The sequence below is a fragment of the Dendrobates tinctorius genome, unplaced genomic scaffold, assembly GCF_039654945.1.
Source record: "Dendrobates tinctorius isolate UK_male_01 unplaced genomic scaffold, ASM3965494v1 ptg000158l, whole genome shotgun sequence".
NCBI lineage: Eukaryota > Metazoa > Chordata > Amphibia > Anura > Dendrobatidae > Dendrobates > Dendrobates tinctorius.
In genome coordinates, this window is record NW_027361825.1 from 22,116,228 (window position 1) to 22,132,917 (window position 16,690).

Sequence of the window (16,690 nt, forward strand, 5' to 3'; positions counted from 1 at the left end):
CATAGCTGGCACCTGCCCAGATCGAGCATCTAGTAGTGAGTGGATGGACCATTGCCATTAATGTTACTGCACCTTTATCTTGTATGAGTCTTGTGGCTAAATATCCAGGGATGATTCATTTATTTCATATTGCTTGTATAGCACCAACATACTGTATAGTATTCCATAGCACTGTACAGAGGTTTTCCCTGGCCTAACTAGGGCTTATGCTCTAATTTCTCAATTTTACCTCCCACACAAGGGTATATCTGATAGTAGAGAATCAATGCCCCCAAATCCTCATTTGCACCTTTTTAATGCTTTTGGTTATTATTATTATTCATTTTTATAGCGCCATTTATTCCATGGCGCTTCACATGTGAACGGGGCAAATATAGACAAGTACAATAAACATGAGCAAAACAAGGCACACACAAGTACAGAAGGAGAGAGGACCATGCCCGCAAGGGCTCACAGTCTACAGGGGATGGGTGAGAATACACTAGGAGAGGGTAGAGCAGGTCGTGCTGCGGTTCAGTACACTGAGGATCACTGCAGGTTGTAGGCTTGTCGGAAGAGGTCGGTCTTCATGTTCCTTTTGAAGGTTTCCGTGGTAGGCGAGAGCCTGATGTGTTGGGTTAGAGAGCGCCAGAGTATAGGGGAAGCGCGGGAGAAGTCTTGCATGCGGTTGTGGGAGGAAGAGATGAGAGGGGAGCAGAGAAGGAGATCTTGAGAGGATCGAAGGTGAGGAGACAGGTTGTGAATGGCTTTATATGTCATTGCTAGGGTTTTGAACTGCAGCCTCTGGGCAATAGGAAGCCAGTGAAGGGCTTGGCGCAGAGAGGAGAGGCTGGGAAATAACGGGGAGACAGGTGGATTAGTCAGGCAGCAGAGTTTAGGATGGATTGGAGTGGTGCCAAAGTGCTAGAGAGTAGGAGGTTGCAGTAGTCGAGGCGGGAGATGATGAGGGCATGCCCTAGTGTTTTTGTGGTTTTATGGTCAAGGAATGCACGGATCCGGGAAATGTTTTTGAGTTGGAATCGGCAGGAGGAGGCAAGGGCTTGGATATGTGGCTTGAAAGAGAGGGCAGAGTCAAGGATCACCCCGAGGCACCGAGCGTTGGTTTCTTTCTTGTCTTAATTTTAGTGCTCTCAGATTTTGTACATTTTCTGTATTGGTGCTGTTTTTGTTTAAGAAGTTACAGGATCCCTTCAATAAGCTGTAAAATGTCACACAAACATTTTTGCAGAATTCCACTGTAGCACATTTGCGCACTGATTTTGCAACATTTCCATGTCTCAAATGTTGAATATGCTGTAAGCATCTAGATAATGGAAAAAAATGTGCCTTCATTAAGGAAACCCCAAAAATGCCCAAAACAAGGAATAAAAAAAATTGTGTAAAAAGTGCAAAAATGAATTTGTCGCAAACATAAAAATGCCTAAAAACTTGAAAAAAATCACAAAAGGAAAAAAGTTGAACAGTTACCAAACTACATAGTAATATAGTATTTTAAGGTTGAAGGGAGTCTTTAAGTCCATCTAGTTCAACCCATAACTGACAAAAACTTTTCTAGAACAGAAAGATATCATGAGCAATTGTCGCCTCCCTTCTCCCACCTCCAAGGAGCGAAAATCATGAATATTCCACTCCATAAAGACTCTTCACAAGGGTCAGTAGTTAAATCAGTTTATTATCTGACGTACATCCATGTGTCCCGTATACAGGGTTAGTAAGAGCACAAGTTACAGGCAGGTCACAAGGTTTTACGCAGGGTTACAGGAAGGGGCCCCAGAACACGATTCAAAGGTGGGGTCCGCTATATGAGAGAATTAGTGACGTCCCCCACCCCCCAGGGGTCATATAATAAAACACATCCTCACAAAGGTGTCCTATAAACCTGCACATATATCTGTATACAGGTAGGCTGTAAATATATATATCTATACAGATCACTGCTACTGTGAATGTGTTGTGTGTATCAGTCTAGATATGTATTGTGTGTCTATATATGCTGCCATCTGTATATAGGTTGTGTATGATCCCCTCCTATTGGCCCAGTGAGCCCTCGGATGGGGTTGTGCTAGCTAATATTTAGCACGATGCACAGAGATACTTACTACTCACGGCACACAGAATACCCCATGCTACTATGAACAGAGGAGGGGGCTGCATGCAGTGACCAGTTATACGGGATGCGAGCAAGAAATCCAGTGGGCAAAGGTCAACGACTTGATCACATACCGCGAGGGATATACAACACTGACCCAATAGCCCTCCGTCTTTTGGATGAATTGGAATGAGACACTGGAGGATGATGGGAGGAAATCAGATATAAGATGATGAGAAGAACCAACAGAGAGACAAGAAAACACAGCAAAGACACAGAAGGCAAAACGAGTGGTGAAAAAAGTCAACAACCAAAGACAAGAAGCTAATAAACATTTAACATGTCAAAGACTAGAGGCCTCCATACACGTTAAAGTTATCCAACTCTGGTGGACTATCGTGTGTGTATGGGGCCAGTTCTCAACTTTATCTAGCCATGGCTTACTCGCTTCTACTAATTGAAAATGCATGCTGATCCAAATCGAGCGTGCATGGGTATGGTGGTATTCAGAGTTGATGCCAATCGATTTTCAGGAGCAGGTCTCAGTAATCTGTGGCCACTGCACGGGATCACTGAGAATCGACTCCTACCTCCCAGCATCCGCGGCTCATCTTATCATAACGTGACATGACGCCAGGCCGACTAATTAAAAGGGAAGTCGCAGAAGCCATCCAGGAAGAGGTTGTTCTCAGGGCTCCCCATACAGCGGCCACAGATCATTGACATAGCCGATAGACTGGGTCCTGTGAATCCATTTGCACCAACCCTAGCGGTAGTTGTCTGAACAAGGTTATGGGCACCTCAGGACCCAGAGGATTATAGATCTGGGCTGCAGACCTCATACTTTGGAAGCAACTTAAGGTACAAATATAAATTGGACAAAATTGACAAAAATGGATGATTCCAACCATAAAGAAGCGTTGTCAGGTGAAATTTACCAGTGAATAATTTTTTAGCCAACTGGTAACACACCGTTCTCTTTTGGAATGAGGTTGGGATACAAGAACAGAATACCAACTACGATTAACCATTTTTTTAATGGTTGTTCTACCAGTGATGGGATGAGTGAGTAAATTGCACCCTAAGAAAAAGACAATCCTTTGATGAGAAAAATTGCACAATGTCTTCAAACCATCAGTAGTTAAATAAACATTAAGGCATCATAAAACTACCAACATACAATAGATATCAAGGGACTACAGGACTGGAGCCAAAGAGAAAGAACGAGACACTACTAATTATGGTCGCTTTTTAACTATCACAAATTTCATTTAGAGAGTTGAGTAACGGAAGACTATGTACAGTACATGACAAAATAATGTTCAATGTGACCTGATTTCTTCCATCATCCATGAGACCGATTGGTGTCTTTACAATAGGAAACATTGACAAAGTGTGTGGTGACTTGGGAAAGTCTAGAGATACAGTGGTGTATACATAAGAGTCTATAGAAAATGATACGGTGGAGCTCGGGCATGCTATATACATACATCAAATTTAGTTTCTTAGGTTTAACTTTACATTCACTGTTTACAACCAAATATCCATAGATATCATAAATTTGTTCTTTCTCAAGTACTGTGGGATGACTACGTGGAATGGGTTTCCAACCATGACTACATCCCTTTAGTTATGAAGACATGGTGGACCATTGTTGGTCTCACTGCCCATTCCTAGTCAAGGGCTGCGACTAATACTTGAGAATTGGATAAGCCTTGTAAGAACTTGATGGGTCAACAAGGTTCCTCCTCTTGCTTATGTACTGTGTAATGACCACATGGAATGGATTTCTAACTACATCACTATCTTTAGTTATGAAGACCTGGTGGACCATCGTTGGCCTCTGTGACATTACCATTCCTAGTCATGGACTCTGACTTGTACTTGAGATTTGGCCATGCCTTGTATGATCTTGATGGGTTAGTGAAGTCCAACCACTTAACCGGATATATCAAACAATCGGTCTTGATCAAATCCTGGGTGCTGACTATATGGAATGGATTTCAGACCATGACTAAGTCAATATAGAGATGACTTTAGTTATGAAGACATGGTAGATCATTGTTGGTCTCAAAGACCATTGGTTGCAACTACTACTAGAGATTTGGCCAGGCCATGCATGGTCTTCATGGGTAATCAGGATCCAACAACATACCCTGGTAAATCATACTTGGTGTTGATGAACTACTCTGTTAGTACTACGTGGAACGGATTTCTAACCATGGCCACATCACTATTTTTAGTCATGTAGACATGGTGGACCATCGTTGGCTTCATTGGCAGTACCAGTCCCTAGTCATGGGCCGCAACTAGTCCAAGAAGTTTGACCAAGTCTTGTTTGATGTTAATAAAGAACTTTCCCAGCAATATCACTCAATGAATGGTCTTGCTCTAGCACTGTGTGATGACTACTTGGATTGGATTTCTGATAACAACTAAATCACTGTAGAGATGAGTTTAGTTTCGAAAATATGGAAAACCATCTTCGGCCTCAGTGACATTACCAATTCTTAGTCATTGGTTGCAACTAGTATTAGAGATTTGGCCAAGACTTGTGTGATCTTGCTGGGTAAGCAAGGTCCAACCACTGGCCCAGCTATATCATAAAATGGTCTTTATCAAGTTTTGGGTGGTGACTATGTGGAATGGATTTTCAAACCATAATCACATCACTATTTCTAGTTATGAGAACATGGTGGGCCATCGTTGGCTTCAGAGACATAACGAGTTTCCAGTCACAAGTTCAAACTATTCCTAGAGGTTTGGTCAAGCCTTGATGGGTCAGAGAAGACCAAGCACTTACCCAGCGATATCACACAACGGATTTGCTTCACTATTGTGTGATGATCACGTGGAATGGATTTCCGACCACAACTAAATTACTATATTGATGACTTTAGTTATGAAGACAAGGAAGACCATCGTTGGCCTCGGTGAAATTTGGCCAAGCCTTGTATTGATGTTGATGGGTCAATGACCATGAATGAACCAATTATACGAAATGACTATTAGCTTCTACAGATTACAGGCCTATGAACCATTATTGTATCTCTTCTAGAAGTTTATAGAAAATGAATGGCAGCTAGAGAAAAGCTTGGATAGCATTGTAGGGTCCTGCACTTGGTGTCCAGTTGAAGGTTCTGTTAAGGGAAGGAAGCAAGTAAAACCTTCACCAGTACAAAGCAGGAACATCCTTACCCCCTCCTCCGGCATTTATTTTTGCACTGAATGAGACAGTGACACACAGAGGGGCCCCTGTTTCAGAGGAACATTAGACAAGGCACTGGGGAGTCAAGGGGTGCAGACACAGACAGAAGGAGACGGAAGTCTGTGGCTCCAAATGACAGGGCTTAGGAGATGCAGGGCTGATTGGGAGAAAGGGTTAAGACTGCATCTCAGCCCGAAGCAGCCAGGGAAACCAACAGCAAAACAGCAACCTGAAGGAGAACAGAAAGGACAGTGAGTGCAGTGCAGAAAGAAAGCAAGCGCCACTGCAAGGACACAACGAACGAGATGTGCAGAGCAGATTAATGCATACAACTGAAAATAAAGAAAAAGAATAAGGGGGTTCTCCTGCTTCAGCACCTTCGGAAGACTAGAATGTTGAGGGCTACAATTTTCAACCCAGTGCTTGGATCCCAGTGTTGCAAAAACCATTGGTTACAAAGCACCAATAGCTATCCAACCAATGAAATCAATAACATAACATAGCTGATCAGGGCATTCTCCAGTGCTTCATTAGATGTCCTGAGCTAAGAAGTCCCAGAATTGACTTTTAAATTGTTCAATCCTGTTTTGCAATATGGATCGCCATACAATATTTGCATCACATGGTGTCTCGTTTCTGAGACCTCAGCGATAAACACTAAACTGTTATAGAACCTGATGTTCAATTATCCTGCAGTGACTTCGCAGGAGAAACGAAGTATTGCACAACTCCACATTGAAATTAATGGGCTGAAGTGCAGGGTCCTCCAGAGCGAAAGATGTTTTTTGAAGCTTATCTCTAGTCAATACAGAAAAAGCTAAAATATTGGTTATTCCCAATATTTAAAATTCTCACCTTTCCACAGGATAAGTAACAACTAGAAGATCGGTCAAGGTCAGATCACTGGAACCCCCACTGATCCAGAGAACAGGACTTTAACAATCCCACAGAGAGTGAATAGAGCAGTGCCGATTGGAGGCGACACCACCGCTTGGTTCCCACTTGGCATTTTGTAGCTCCACTCTAAAGGATCGATGGGGGTCCAAGCGGTTGGGAATAACACTTGGTTCTTATATCCTTCTCCCTGCATAGATCACCAATGTGTCTATATTATGGCAGCAGATAAAAAAGCATGTGCCAAGAGGTGTCCATCCCAACCGCCAATGTAACCTACTGCACATGCACTAGTAATATCCGGGACTTGTGTGTGCAAGAGTTTCATTAGAGGTTGCATGGTCGCTGTTTTATAAAATTCCATGCAGCTAGATATTTCTGGTTTCGTGTATCATGTAGAACCAGAGGACCCCTTTAACAAGAGAGTACTGTAGATTTACAGCATTTGATTAAAAAATATAAATGCATAGCCAAAAAAAAAAAAAGAAAAAAGAATGACTGTAGCACAGATAGACAACGCAAATGGATGGAAATAGTAAGTGCGGAGCAGATAATGCATACAGAGACAGACATACAATCCAGGGAGGGGGCTAGTGCTACAGAATCGTGGAAGGTCATGTGAACTAAAACACTAGTGGAAATGAGTACAGTGGTGTTGCCAATGGCAATCAATCAAGTTCTAGATATTATTCTGGAAATAAAAGCTGATTAATTGTTATGGGTAACACTGGAGTTGTTGTTTGCACTGCCAATCATATAGCACACGATACAAGAAATGCAGGGATATAGTATATACAAGTGAGTACAATGCATAGTGACTGAATTCAGTAGACAGATACAGTGTAGGTCGTGGATTTTGTGCAGACACATAAGAATGTTATTTCCTCTGCGGACCATGACCTGTTTATGCATGTATACAGCTCCCATTGAATTCAATACCAGCTGTATAAATCCATATGCTATTAGCTCCCCCTAGTGGTGGCTATATGCAACCAGAATTCTATAATTTATCATATCAGAAAAGCAGAGCTCCCCCTAAACCCATACATAATGAGTGTCTCAGTCACAACCAACTGTACAGAGTCAAGTCTGGAAAACCATGAAAAGGCCGCCTGCTGTGTACTTTTTGCAGCCTTTTGATAGTTTACCAGGCTCAATCGCCTGACTGGAGTAGATGCCAGAAGTCCTATCCCCATTCATTTGATATTAATAATTCTTATCCTAAGAATAGGCCAACAATTATTAAAGTTCTGGAAAATCCCTTTAAGAAAAGTGAAATTCTTGGGGTTCCCAATCGGGCCCATTCTATGAGAACCCTATGATTTTGACTTTTGCCACTTTCAGACACTATTTAGGCGCCAGTTTATTAAAACTGTCTAAAAGGAGCAGCTTTAATCAGAATAGTTAAATTGTAACCTTTGTTTACATTTATATTTCTGAAATGAATAGTACACAACTTGTAATAGATCTTATCAGAGAAATCGGCTTCTTTCTTCTCCTGGACTGATGTTTCATTCTCAAGTCTAGGGTAAAATCTGAGCTCAGTGCTGACAGATTTTCAAAATACTGAGATAAGAGATTACAGTTGGTGCTCATAAAGCAGCCTGAGAATAGCAGCCCCCAGCAGCGAGTTTTGCCGGGTTGGTTCACAAACAGAGGGGGGACCCCACGTTGGGTTTTCATTCATTCTTTCTCTCCTGCTCGCTGTTGCCGGCAGAGTAGGAGAGAAGAATGGCAGCCGCGTTCAGCACCAGCTTACTGTAGCGCTTCTTCCCTGGCGGCTGTCAGTGTGGTCCTGATGCAGCACACGATTGCCACGCATGTGCCACACGGCGGTACCATGTATCCACAGCTCCGGTTCTGTTTTTTCTGGTACCGGAATTATCTGGACGTGTAAGACTGCCCTTAGAGATGAACAAATTCAATTGGTTTTTCAGCTGTTTGGCGACCATTGCAATGCGCTGGCTGAACTGATTTGCCATTTTCTGATCTGTATTGATTCTTACTATATTTCATTCATTCTTTCTCTCCTGCTCGCTGTTGCCGGCAGAGCAGGAGAGAAGAATGACAGCCGTGTTCAGCACCAGCCGCCGGTGAACAGCGCTTACTGTAGCGCTTCTTCCCCGGCGACCGTCCGTGAACACGGAGGACAGTGTGCTCTGTTCAGCATGTTTTGCAGACCGTGGGCTCCCACAAGCACTGACAGGTCAGCGTGTTTTGCACATGGACCGTGTGTCCGTGAAAACACGCTGACATCTGTATAGACACATTCATTAGAATGGGTCTACGTGTGTCAGTGTCTCCGGTACGTGAGGAAACTGTCACTACATATACCAGAGGCACTGATGTGTGAAACCGGCCTAACTCTATGTTTCTGTCTTGAAAATATTACTTTGGATGCAATAAAACTCTCACATGTTATATCCTACCATATTCTTGAAATAGCTGTTTCTGAAACTATTGAGAAAAAACATTTACTAAACTATAAGGGTATGTGCACACGTTGCGGATTCTGCTGCGGATTTTTCCCCATGGATTTTGCTAAATCCACAGGTAAAATGACCTGCGTTTTACCTGCGGATTTAGTGCAGATTTCCTGTTGATTTATAGCGGATTTAGTGCGGATTTCACCTGCGTTTTTACACCTGCGGATTCCTATAATGGAAGAGGTGTAAAAACGCAGCGGAATCCGCACAAATAACTGACATGCTGCGGATTCAAACCCCCAGCAAATCTGCGCGGAAAAATCCACAGCATGTGCACAGCATTTTTTATTTTACATTGAACATAATGGTACTGTACAATGCAGGAGAAACTGCTGCGGATCCGCAGCAGAATCCACAACGTGTGCAAATACCCTAGCATTACTACTCTCAGAAGTGGTATTAGATGGCATTCAACTGAAAAGGATCTGAGAAAGAAGCATTATGAGGAGAGATCTGGCAATCTACAAGATTCTCGTGTTTATCATTCTCCTGTTTTTATTAAATCGGTAAGTGTGACTGCCATGAGAGGTTGTATAGGAATACTGGCATCTAACAAAAAAGGACTGGAAAATCATGGAACTGATGGGATTCGGCCCTACGTTCATGGCCTGGGTGAAGTTATTGTACTCATCCCCAAAGGCGGTAGTTAAGGTGAATGGAGAACAGTCCGGGATGTTTGACTTGCATAGGGGCACAAGGCAGGGGTGTCCGCTGTCCCCGCTATTGTTCGCGGTGGCAGTGGAGCCCCTGGCGGCCAAGATCAGAGCTGAGAGGGGAGTGGTCGGATTTAAATTTGGGAAGCTGGAAGAAAAAATATCATTGTATGCCGACGACATCCTGTTGTTTTTGGAGAGTGCAGGAGAGACACTGGGGTGCACGATGGATGTAATTAAACAATTAGGAAGCATTTCGGGACTGGAGATAAATTGGCACAAGTCTTATGTCATGGCTGTGGATAGAGCAATAGAAGCGGAGGAGATAGATGAGAGGGGGAAACAACTCCAGCTAGTTTCACAGTTTAAATACCTAGGGATATGGGTAGCTCTTCCACTGTCCCGATTCACGGATCTGAATTTGGTTCCTCTGCTAGAGAAATTTAAAGGGAAAATAGGTGCATGGTGCAAATTGGCTTTAACGGTAACGGGTAGAACTAACCTGATTAAGATGGTCCTTATGCCACAACTAATGTACGTTTTGCACAATTCGCCGATATGGCTACTAAAAAAACGGTTTCGGGGCATTGATTCTATCTTCAGATCCTTGATATGGGGCAAGAGGCAGGCACGGATTAAATTTGGAACTCTGCAAAAAGGAAAGGAAGAGGGAGGACTGGCCGCACCAAATCCATGGGTCTATTTCTTGGCAGTACAGGGCCAGCATGTCAGGGGGTGGAGAGAGCTCGATTGTGGAGGAGCAGCTCACCGGGTGCTGGTACATGTGACGGGGAGACGCCCACTTATCCAGGGTCTAGAGGATGGTACCTTTAAGAAACTGGGAGCACCATATCCTACCATAGGCATGATTCAGAAGGTATGGGCCACCATTAAAAGGATCAGAGGGGTGGATGAGCTGACTAGGTACTCACCGGTGTGGGACAATGAGCATCTGCCGGAACTTAATAAGCTGCATCAAATGGGCAATTGGAAGGCGAAAGGAGTGAGATATGTGTGCCAGCTGCAGAGTGGAACGGACCTGAAGACCTTTGAGACATTGAGAGAGGAATTTGATTTGCCTTCGGTATGGGGGTCTCAATACTATATGCTTCGACATGCTTGGAGGGCACAGTGTAGATTGGGAGCCATGACGGTTCAGGGAGACATTGTACTAGACTTTGTGTGTATGAAGGGAGGGACGAGGGGAGTTATATTGAGCATATATCATGATCTACTACACTCCTATCTGGGGGACAATCACCTCACTGCAAAGAGTAAGGGTACCGTTACACCTAGCGACTCACCAGCGATCCCGAGCAGCGATATGACGCTGTCAGGATCGCTGGTGCATCGCTAGGTGGTCGCTAGTGAGCTGCCACACAGGCAGATCTCACCATCGACATCGCTGGGGACGGGGGTCGCTACTTACCTGTCAGACGCGGCGATCCTGCGTCCTCCCGCCCGGCTCCACGCGTCGCTCGTCTCTCCACAGGAAGCGCCGCAGGAAGTGGCCGACGAGAAATGGTCCAGGACCTTCTTGCGCGATTAGCGATAACCAGCGGGGGAGCGGGTTGTAGGTAAGTATCACATGCAGCGATATCGCTAGCAATATCGCTATAACGTCACAAAATCGGTGACTTTACAGCGATATTGCTAGCGATATCGCAGTGTGTAACGGGGGCTTAAATGGGAAAGGGAGGTGGGTACCCTCACAACAGAACAATGGGAGGCTATCCTTGAATATGTCCCGAAGATCTCTCTAAGCGAGCAGGCACGGCTCTCCCAATTATATGTAATACATAGAACATACAAAACACCGCTGGTCCTATTCAAGGCGGGCTTGAGGGGAGACTCTAGCTGCCCTAGATGTGGCACAGACCAGGCCGGACTGTTACACATGCTATGGTCGTGTCCGCGGCTGGTGGCATACTGGCTGGTCGTTATCAACAAAATTGAGAGAGCTTATGCATGTACGCTCGACAGGAATCCAGTGCTGTGTGTTTTGGGGGAGGTGGATGGGATACCTGTCTCAGAACATTACAAGGTGGCAATAGCGAGGTTGCTGTATGTGGCACGCAAACTAATAGCACGAAAATGGAAGGATTCGGAACCCCCCACTAGGAGGGAATTTATTGCTCAGACACGTACGGTAATGCATTTAGAGGAAAGCATTTACAGGCGAAGGCATGGTGAAATAACTTTCGAAAAAATATGGTCCGCCTGGATGGCGGTGATATGATTGCTAAGACTCTCAAGTATACCCGCCATAAGGAGTATTGGGGGAGGGGGGATGGCTTTGATTGTATTATTACAAGATATGTGAATTGTTACATGTATATTGATATCCACTGTTTATTGTTTAAAATCTTTTGAAACCTAAATAAAAATAACTGGTTTAAAAAAAAAAAAAAAAAAAAAAGGACATAAGGGAGGAGGGCTGTGAGCAATACTGACATCCAACTAAAAAGGACATAAGGGAGGAGGGCTGTGAGCAATACTGACATCCAACTAAAAAGGACATAAGGGAGGAGGGCTGTGAGCAATACTGGTATCCAAATAAAAGGACATAAAGGAGGAGGGCTGTAAGCAATGCTGGCATCCAACTAAAAAGAACATAAAGGAGTAGGGCTGTGAGCAATACTGACATCCAACTACAAAGGACATAAGGGAGGAGGGCTGTGAGCAATACTGGTATCCAACTAAAACGACATAAAGGAATAGAGCTGTGAGCAATGCTGGTATCCAACTAAAAAAGACACAAGGGAGTAGGGCTGTGGGCAATACTGGCATCCAACTAAAAAGAACATAAAGGAGTAGGGCTGTGAGCAATGCTGGCATCCAACTAAAAAGGACATAAGGGAGGAGGGCTGTGAGCAATGCTGGTATCTAATTAAAAAGGACATAAGGGAGGAGGGCTATCAACAGAGATCTGACAATCTGGAAGACGCTCTTCTATACAATGCTACTTAATAAATTGGTAAGTCTGACTGTCATGAGAGGTTGTATAGGATGCCGACATCCAACTAAAAAGGACATAAGGGAGGAGCACTGTGAGCACAGATTTAAAACGCTGTTAGACTCTCTTCTTTATAATCCGCCTTATTAAATCGGCAAGTGTGACTTTTCGTGAGATGTTGTATAAGATGTTGGCATCCAACTAAAAAGGACCTGACGGAGGAGTATTGTGAGCAGAAGTCTGACGATCTGTAAGACTCCCTTCTATACAATTCTCCTCATTAATTCGGTGAGTCTGACTGTCAGGAGAGGTTGTATAGGATGTATATGATACTAAAATTCAAGTGAAAATGACATATGGGAGGAGCAAGCCTACTTTTACAATGCTCCTCCTTTAAGTCCTTTTCAGTTGAATTCCAGCCCACTATATAATTATACACCAGTGCATTGATTCTCAGTGCTCGCTTCTTTATCCTGCAGACAATCAATACTTTCAGCTCATAAGAAGTGGGTCTCTGAGACCGCGGTTGTTACATCTGTCACTGCTGCATTTTATATAATATTAGCGCACAGCTTCGTTCTACAATTGACAGTTACAAGAAAAGCTCCATAGCCGACTGATATAAGATGCGCTGACACATGCGTTATACAGAGGTCTCTGCTGTCAGGCATCGGACCCGAGTCACAGATACATTGCTAGGTGTATGTACGTCCTATGGGCAGCAATGATACCTGGAGAGAGAATTTTCCGATGCAAGTTCTTTCGGTGTCCGCACTGTGTTGAAGTTGCGTTTTGGTTGCGACACTGGAGAGAACAAAAAATCAGGTGAAACACAATAGATGAAATATTCTCAGATACATATTCAGGATGGCAGTGCCCGCTGGAAAAGTCTAATTCTCATTTCATGCTCCCAACTCATCCTACCTCATTGGTGCCAATTTTCTTTCATCCCTGCTCTCAAGGGAATTTGTCATCAGAAAATGACCCACGTAATTAAATCAGGTATTGCTTAACATTTTTTATGTTTTTTTTATATCACTAAAACAAAAATTACTAAAAAAAAATGCAGTTTCCCTACTGCACACCAGACCTAATGCTAGACTCTTACTTCCTGTTCTTCACATGGATAGCAGCAGCAATAAACTGACTCAGGCCCAAATTGTTTATATAACAGTATAAACTGGGCATGCTCCAATCTCATAAAAGTTCATTGACAAGGGAGAGGGAAGAGGTGAGCTGTGACAACACCTATTGTGAATGGTGGATCCTGTGTTATCTACTGTATATAGAGGTGTTATTAGTCATTGTACAGGAGGAGGAGGAGGTGAGTTGTGACATCACCTATTGTGAATGGTAGATACTGTGTTGCATACTGTACTGTATATAGAGGTGTTATCTTTCATTGTACATGAGGAGGAAGTGAGCTGTGACATCACCTATTGTGAATGGTGGATTCTGTGTTATCTTCTGTGTATAAAGGAATTATCATTCATTGTACAGGAGGTGGAGGTGAGCTGTGATATCACCAACTGTGAATGGTGGACCCTGTGTTATCTACTGTATATCGAGGTATTGTCAGTCATTGTACAGGAGGAGGAGGTGATCTGTGACCACCTTTTGTGAATGGTGGATCCTGTGTTATCTACAGTATATAGAAGTGTTATCAGTCATTGTACAGTAGGAGGAGGTGAGCTGTGATATCTCCTATTGTGAATCGTGGGTCCTGTGTTATCTAGTGTATATAGAGGTGAAATCAGTCATTGTACAGGAGGAGGAGGAGGTGAGATGTGACATCATCAAGTTGCTAAAAAGTCATCTGTGCAAATCAGCAAGTTGGTGTCTAATATTTAGCCTAGTTGCCAGCATGAAAATTTCCACATTCCTGAGTTTTTCATACAGATAATGATATGGAAATTGAAAAAAATCAAACATTTAAAAAAAAAATAAATTTAACGTAAAAACTCGATTTTACCAATCGGTCATTTTCTGCTTATATTAGAGAATTTTTGTTATGTAGACAGTAGAAATCAGAGAGGGGGGATGTACTGATTAAGACAACGTTCTCTATGCCGGGGTAGAGAGAAGCTGACATGTAGCTGTCACTCTGTGAACAACGATAAATACCTGTAATCGTATCCCTCACCTATAGGCCCTGTCTCACTAAGCAATCTCGGTAGCGAGATCGCTGCTGAGTCACAACTTTTGTGATGTAACAGCGATCTCACCAGCAAGATTGCTGTGTGTGACAGCGATCAGCGAGCGGCCCCCCCTGCCGGTATCGCTGATCGCTGGAAGAAAACTCTGGACATTTCTTTGGTCGCTGGTCTCCCGCTGGCCAGCACGCATCACTGTGTGTGACAGGCGGGAGACCAGCGATCAGCTGTAAAAAATAATAAAAAAAATAAAAAATATAGTTATTCTCACCTTCCGACGTCGCGTTAAGCCATCCTGCCTCTCTCCACGCTCCGGTCCCAGTGATCCTTTGCACGAATGACTGTGAGACTTCGCGATCCCGCGAGACCGTGACATCTCGCGGTCATTCGTGCAAAAGATTACTGGGACCAGAGCGTGGAGAGAGGCAGGATGGCTGAACAGGACGTCGGAAGGTGAGAATAACTATATTTTTTATTTTGATTCTATTTTTTACAGCGATGGCAAGCGATGCCGGGCGCTCGGCATCGCTGTGCTGATCGCTGGTGAAGCTGTCTGTGTGACAGCTCACCAGCGATCACATAGCGACTTACCAGCGATCCTGACACCTTGATATCGGTGTCGGGATCGCTGGTAAGTCACTTAGTGTGACGGGGCCTTATGGCCTTTCACTGTTGTGAAACTACAACTCCCTCCTGTGATTGATGGGAGTGGTAGTTTATTATCTCCTGGATTGCCAATGTTTAGAGATCAATGTTCTTTGTGGTAGTATATGAGATAGTGACATTCGGGTGTCTGGCCAGTCTCGTTCACATTTAAGGCTGTGTGCACACGCTGCGGATTTTGCTGCGGTTCCGCAGCGGTTTTGGCTGCTGCGGACCCGCAGCAGTTTCTGCTGCGGTGTACAGTACCATGATTCCCTATGGGAATCAAAAACCGCAGTGCAGACGGTGTGGAATTTTCCGCGCGGATTATCTGCGGTTTTCAATCCACAGAAAGAATTGACATTTGAGGAGATGGAAAACCGCAGGGCAAAACCGCAGAGCAATCCGCAGGTAAAACCGCAGGTATTTTGACCTGCGGTTTCACCTGCGGATTTTACAAAATCCGCGCAGATGAATCCGCACCTAATCCGCAGCGTGTGCACACAGCCTAATAGTTGGCCCTTTCTGTCAAAATTTCCGGAACTGGCCATCATTCATCTAATATGTATGGCCATTTTTAGAAGTATGAACAAAGATTTGATCTTTTTTTCCCATTTGGACTCCATTCCATAAGTGTCTACTAGAGACAATCAAAAACATTCAAAGGACCATGGTCCAGCGACCACGTTTATAGTCTGTGACTCCCAACGTGGCAGCTGGACAAGGGTCTTGTGAATCTTTTTGCTCTCGTCTTTGATGTTATAGTGAAATCTTCATTGAATCAGTAGGACCAGAAATATCACAAGCACCACCCCGAAGGATTCATCCACCACACACTTACTAGTAACTTGATGAACCTTTTTCACACCATTGTTCTCCACCTGAGGCTCTTTTGGGCCACCAATCCTACAAAAGATATCCAGATATTTAGATTATCACTCTAAAGCCTTTCTGCAAAGTATGTGGGGCGCCTTACACCAAACTTACCTCTGAACCCTGGAGGGTGGAGCAAATACGCCATGTTTTGGGGAGCAGGTAAAATATCGGACCCCGAATACTGAACCATCATGTTTTCCTGTTGGCTTTTCCAACTCAACTCCGAACCAGTATCCTGATTGAGAAGAAGAGATCATCGTACACTGGAAACCTTGCTCTCCATCACTTTATACTGACTGCAATATGTAATAGAGCTTACCTGGTGCAAAGTCTGTCTTGCCATAGAAGCGTACCAATCCCTGCTTTTGTCCAGCCACGAGCACCTGGTCCCCCAGATCGATGTTGAGCCCCTCTTTGTCTAAGCTGCCCACGCTGACAGACTTTTTTTGTATTGCTGGATGGAGACAACATACATGGCATCGTTACAGTAGTAGTGGACCTTAGTGTAGCCGGACCCTCCAACCTGCTGGTTACTTCCAGTGCATGCACACCTTTTTTCTCTTTTTTTCCTTTGCCAGTGACTCTGGAGAAGTCCATTCGTGGGGTCTTAGGTGTGGAGGTGACAGAGGATGGCGCCTGATCTGGAGCTTTACTGATTTTGGACACTGAAGCAAAAAGTCCTAGGAAGCAAAGATAGTATAGAATAAGTGTGTGGGAATACAACAGGTATGAA

General features: G+C 43.9%; 1 protein-coding gene across 2 annotated transcripts in view; it reads right to left on the reverse strand.

Annotated features, from left to right (window-relative positions):
• Positions 1–1,652: 1,652 nt before the first annotated feature.
• CLIP3 (CAP-Gly domain containing linker protein 3) overlaps positions 1,653–16,690 on the reverse strand; it is a 38,492-nt gene continuing 23,454 nt past the window's right edge. For both annotated transcript variants that reach the window (XM_073549093.1, XM_073549095.1), the window contains exons 9-14: positions 16,509–16,637; positions 16,277–16,411; positions 16,069–16,192; positions 15,923–15,987; positions 13,018–13,090; positions 1,653–5,526 (exon numbers count right to left, since the gene is read on the reverse strand). In XM_073549093.1, coding sequence (XP_073405194.1) covers positions 5,472–5,526; positions 13,018–13,090; positions 15,923–15,987; positions 16,069–16,192; positions 16,277–16,411; positions 16,509–16,637 — 581 coding nt within the window. In that variant the 3' untranslated portion in view covers positions 1,653–5,471. The remainder of the gene's footprint in view (positions 5,527–13,017; positions 13,091–15,922; positions 15,988–16,068; positions 16,193–16,276; positions 16,412–16,508; positions 16,638–16,690) is intronic.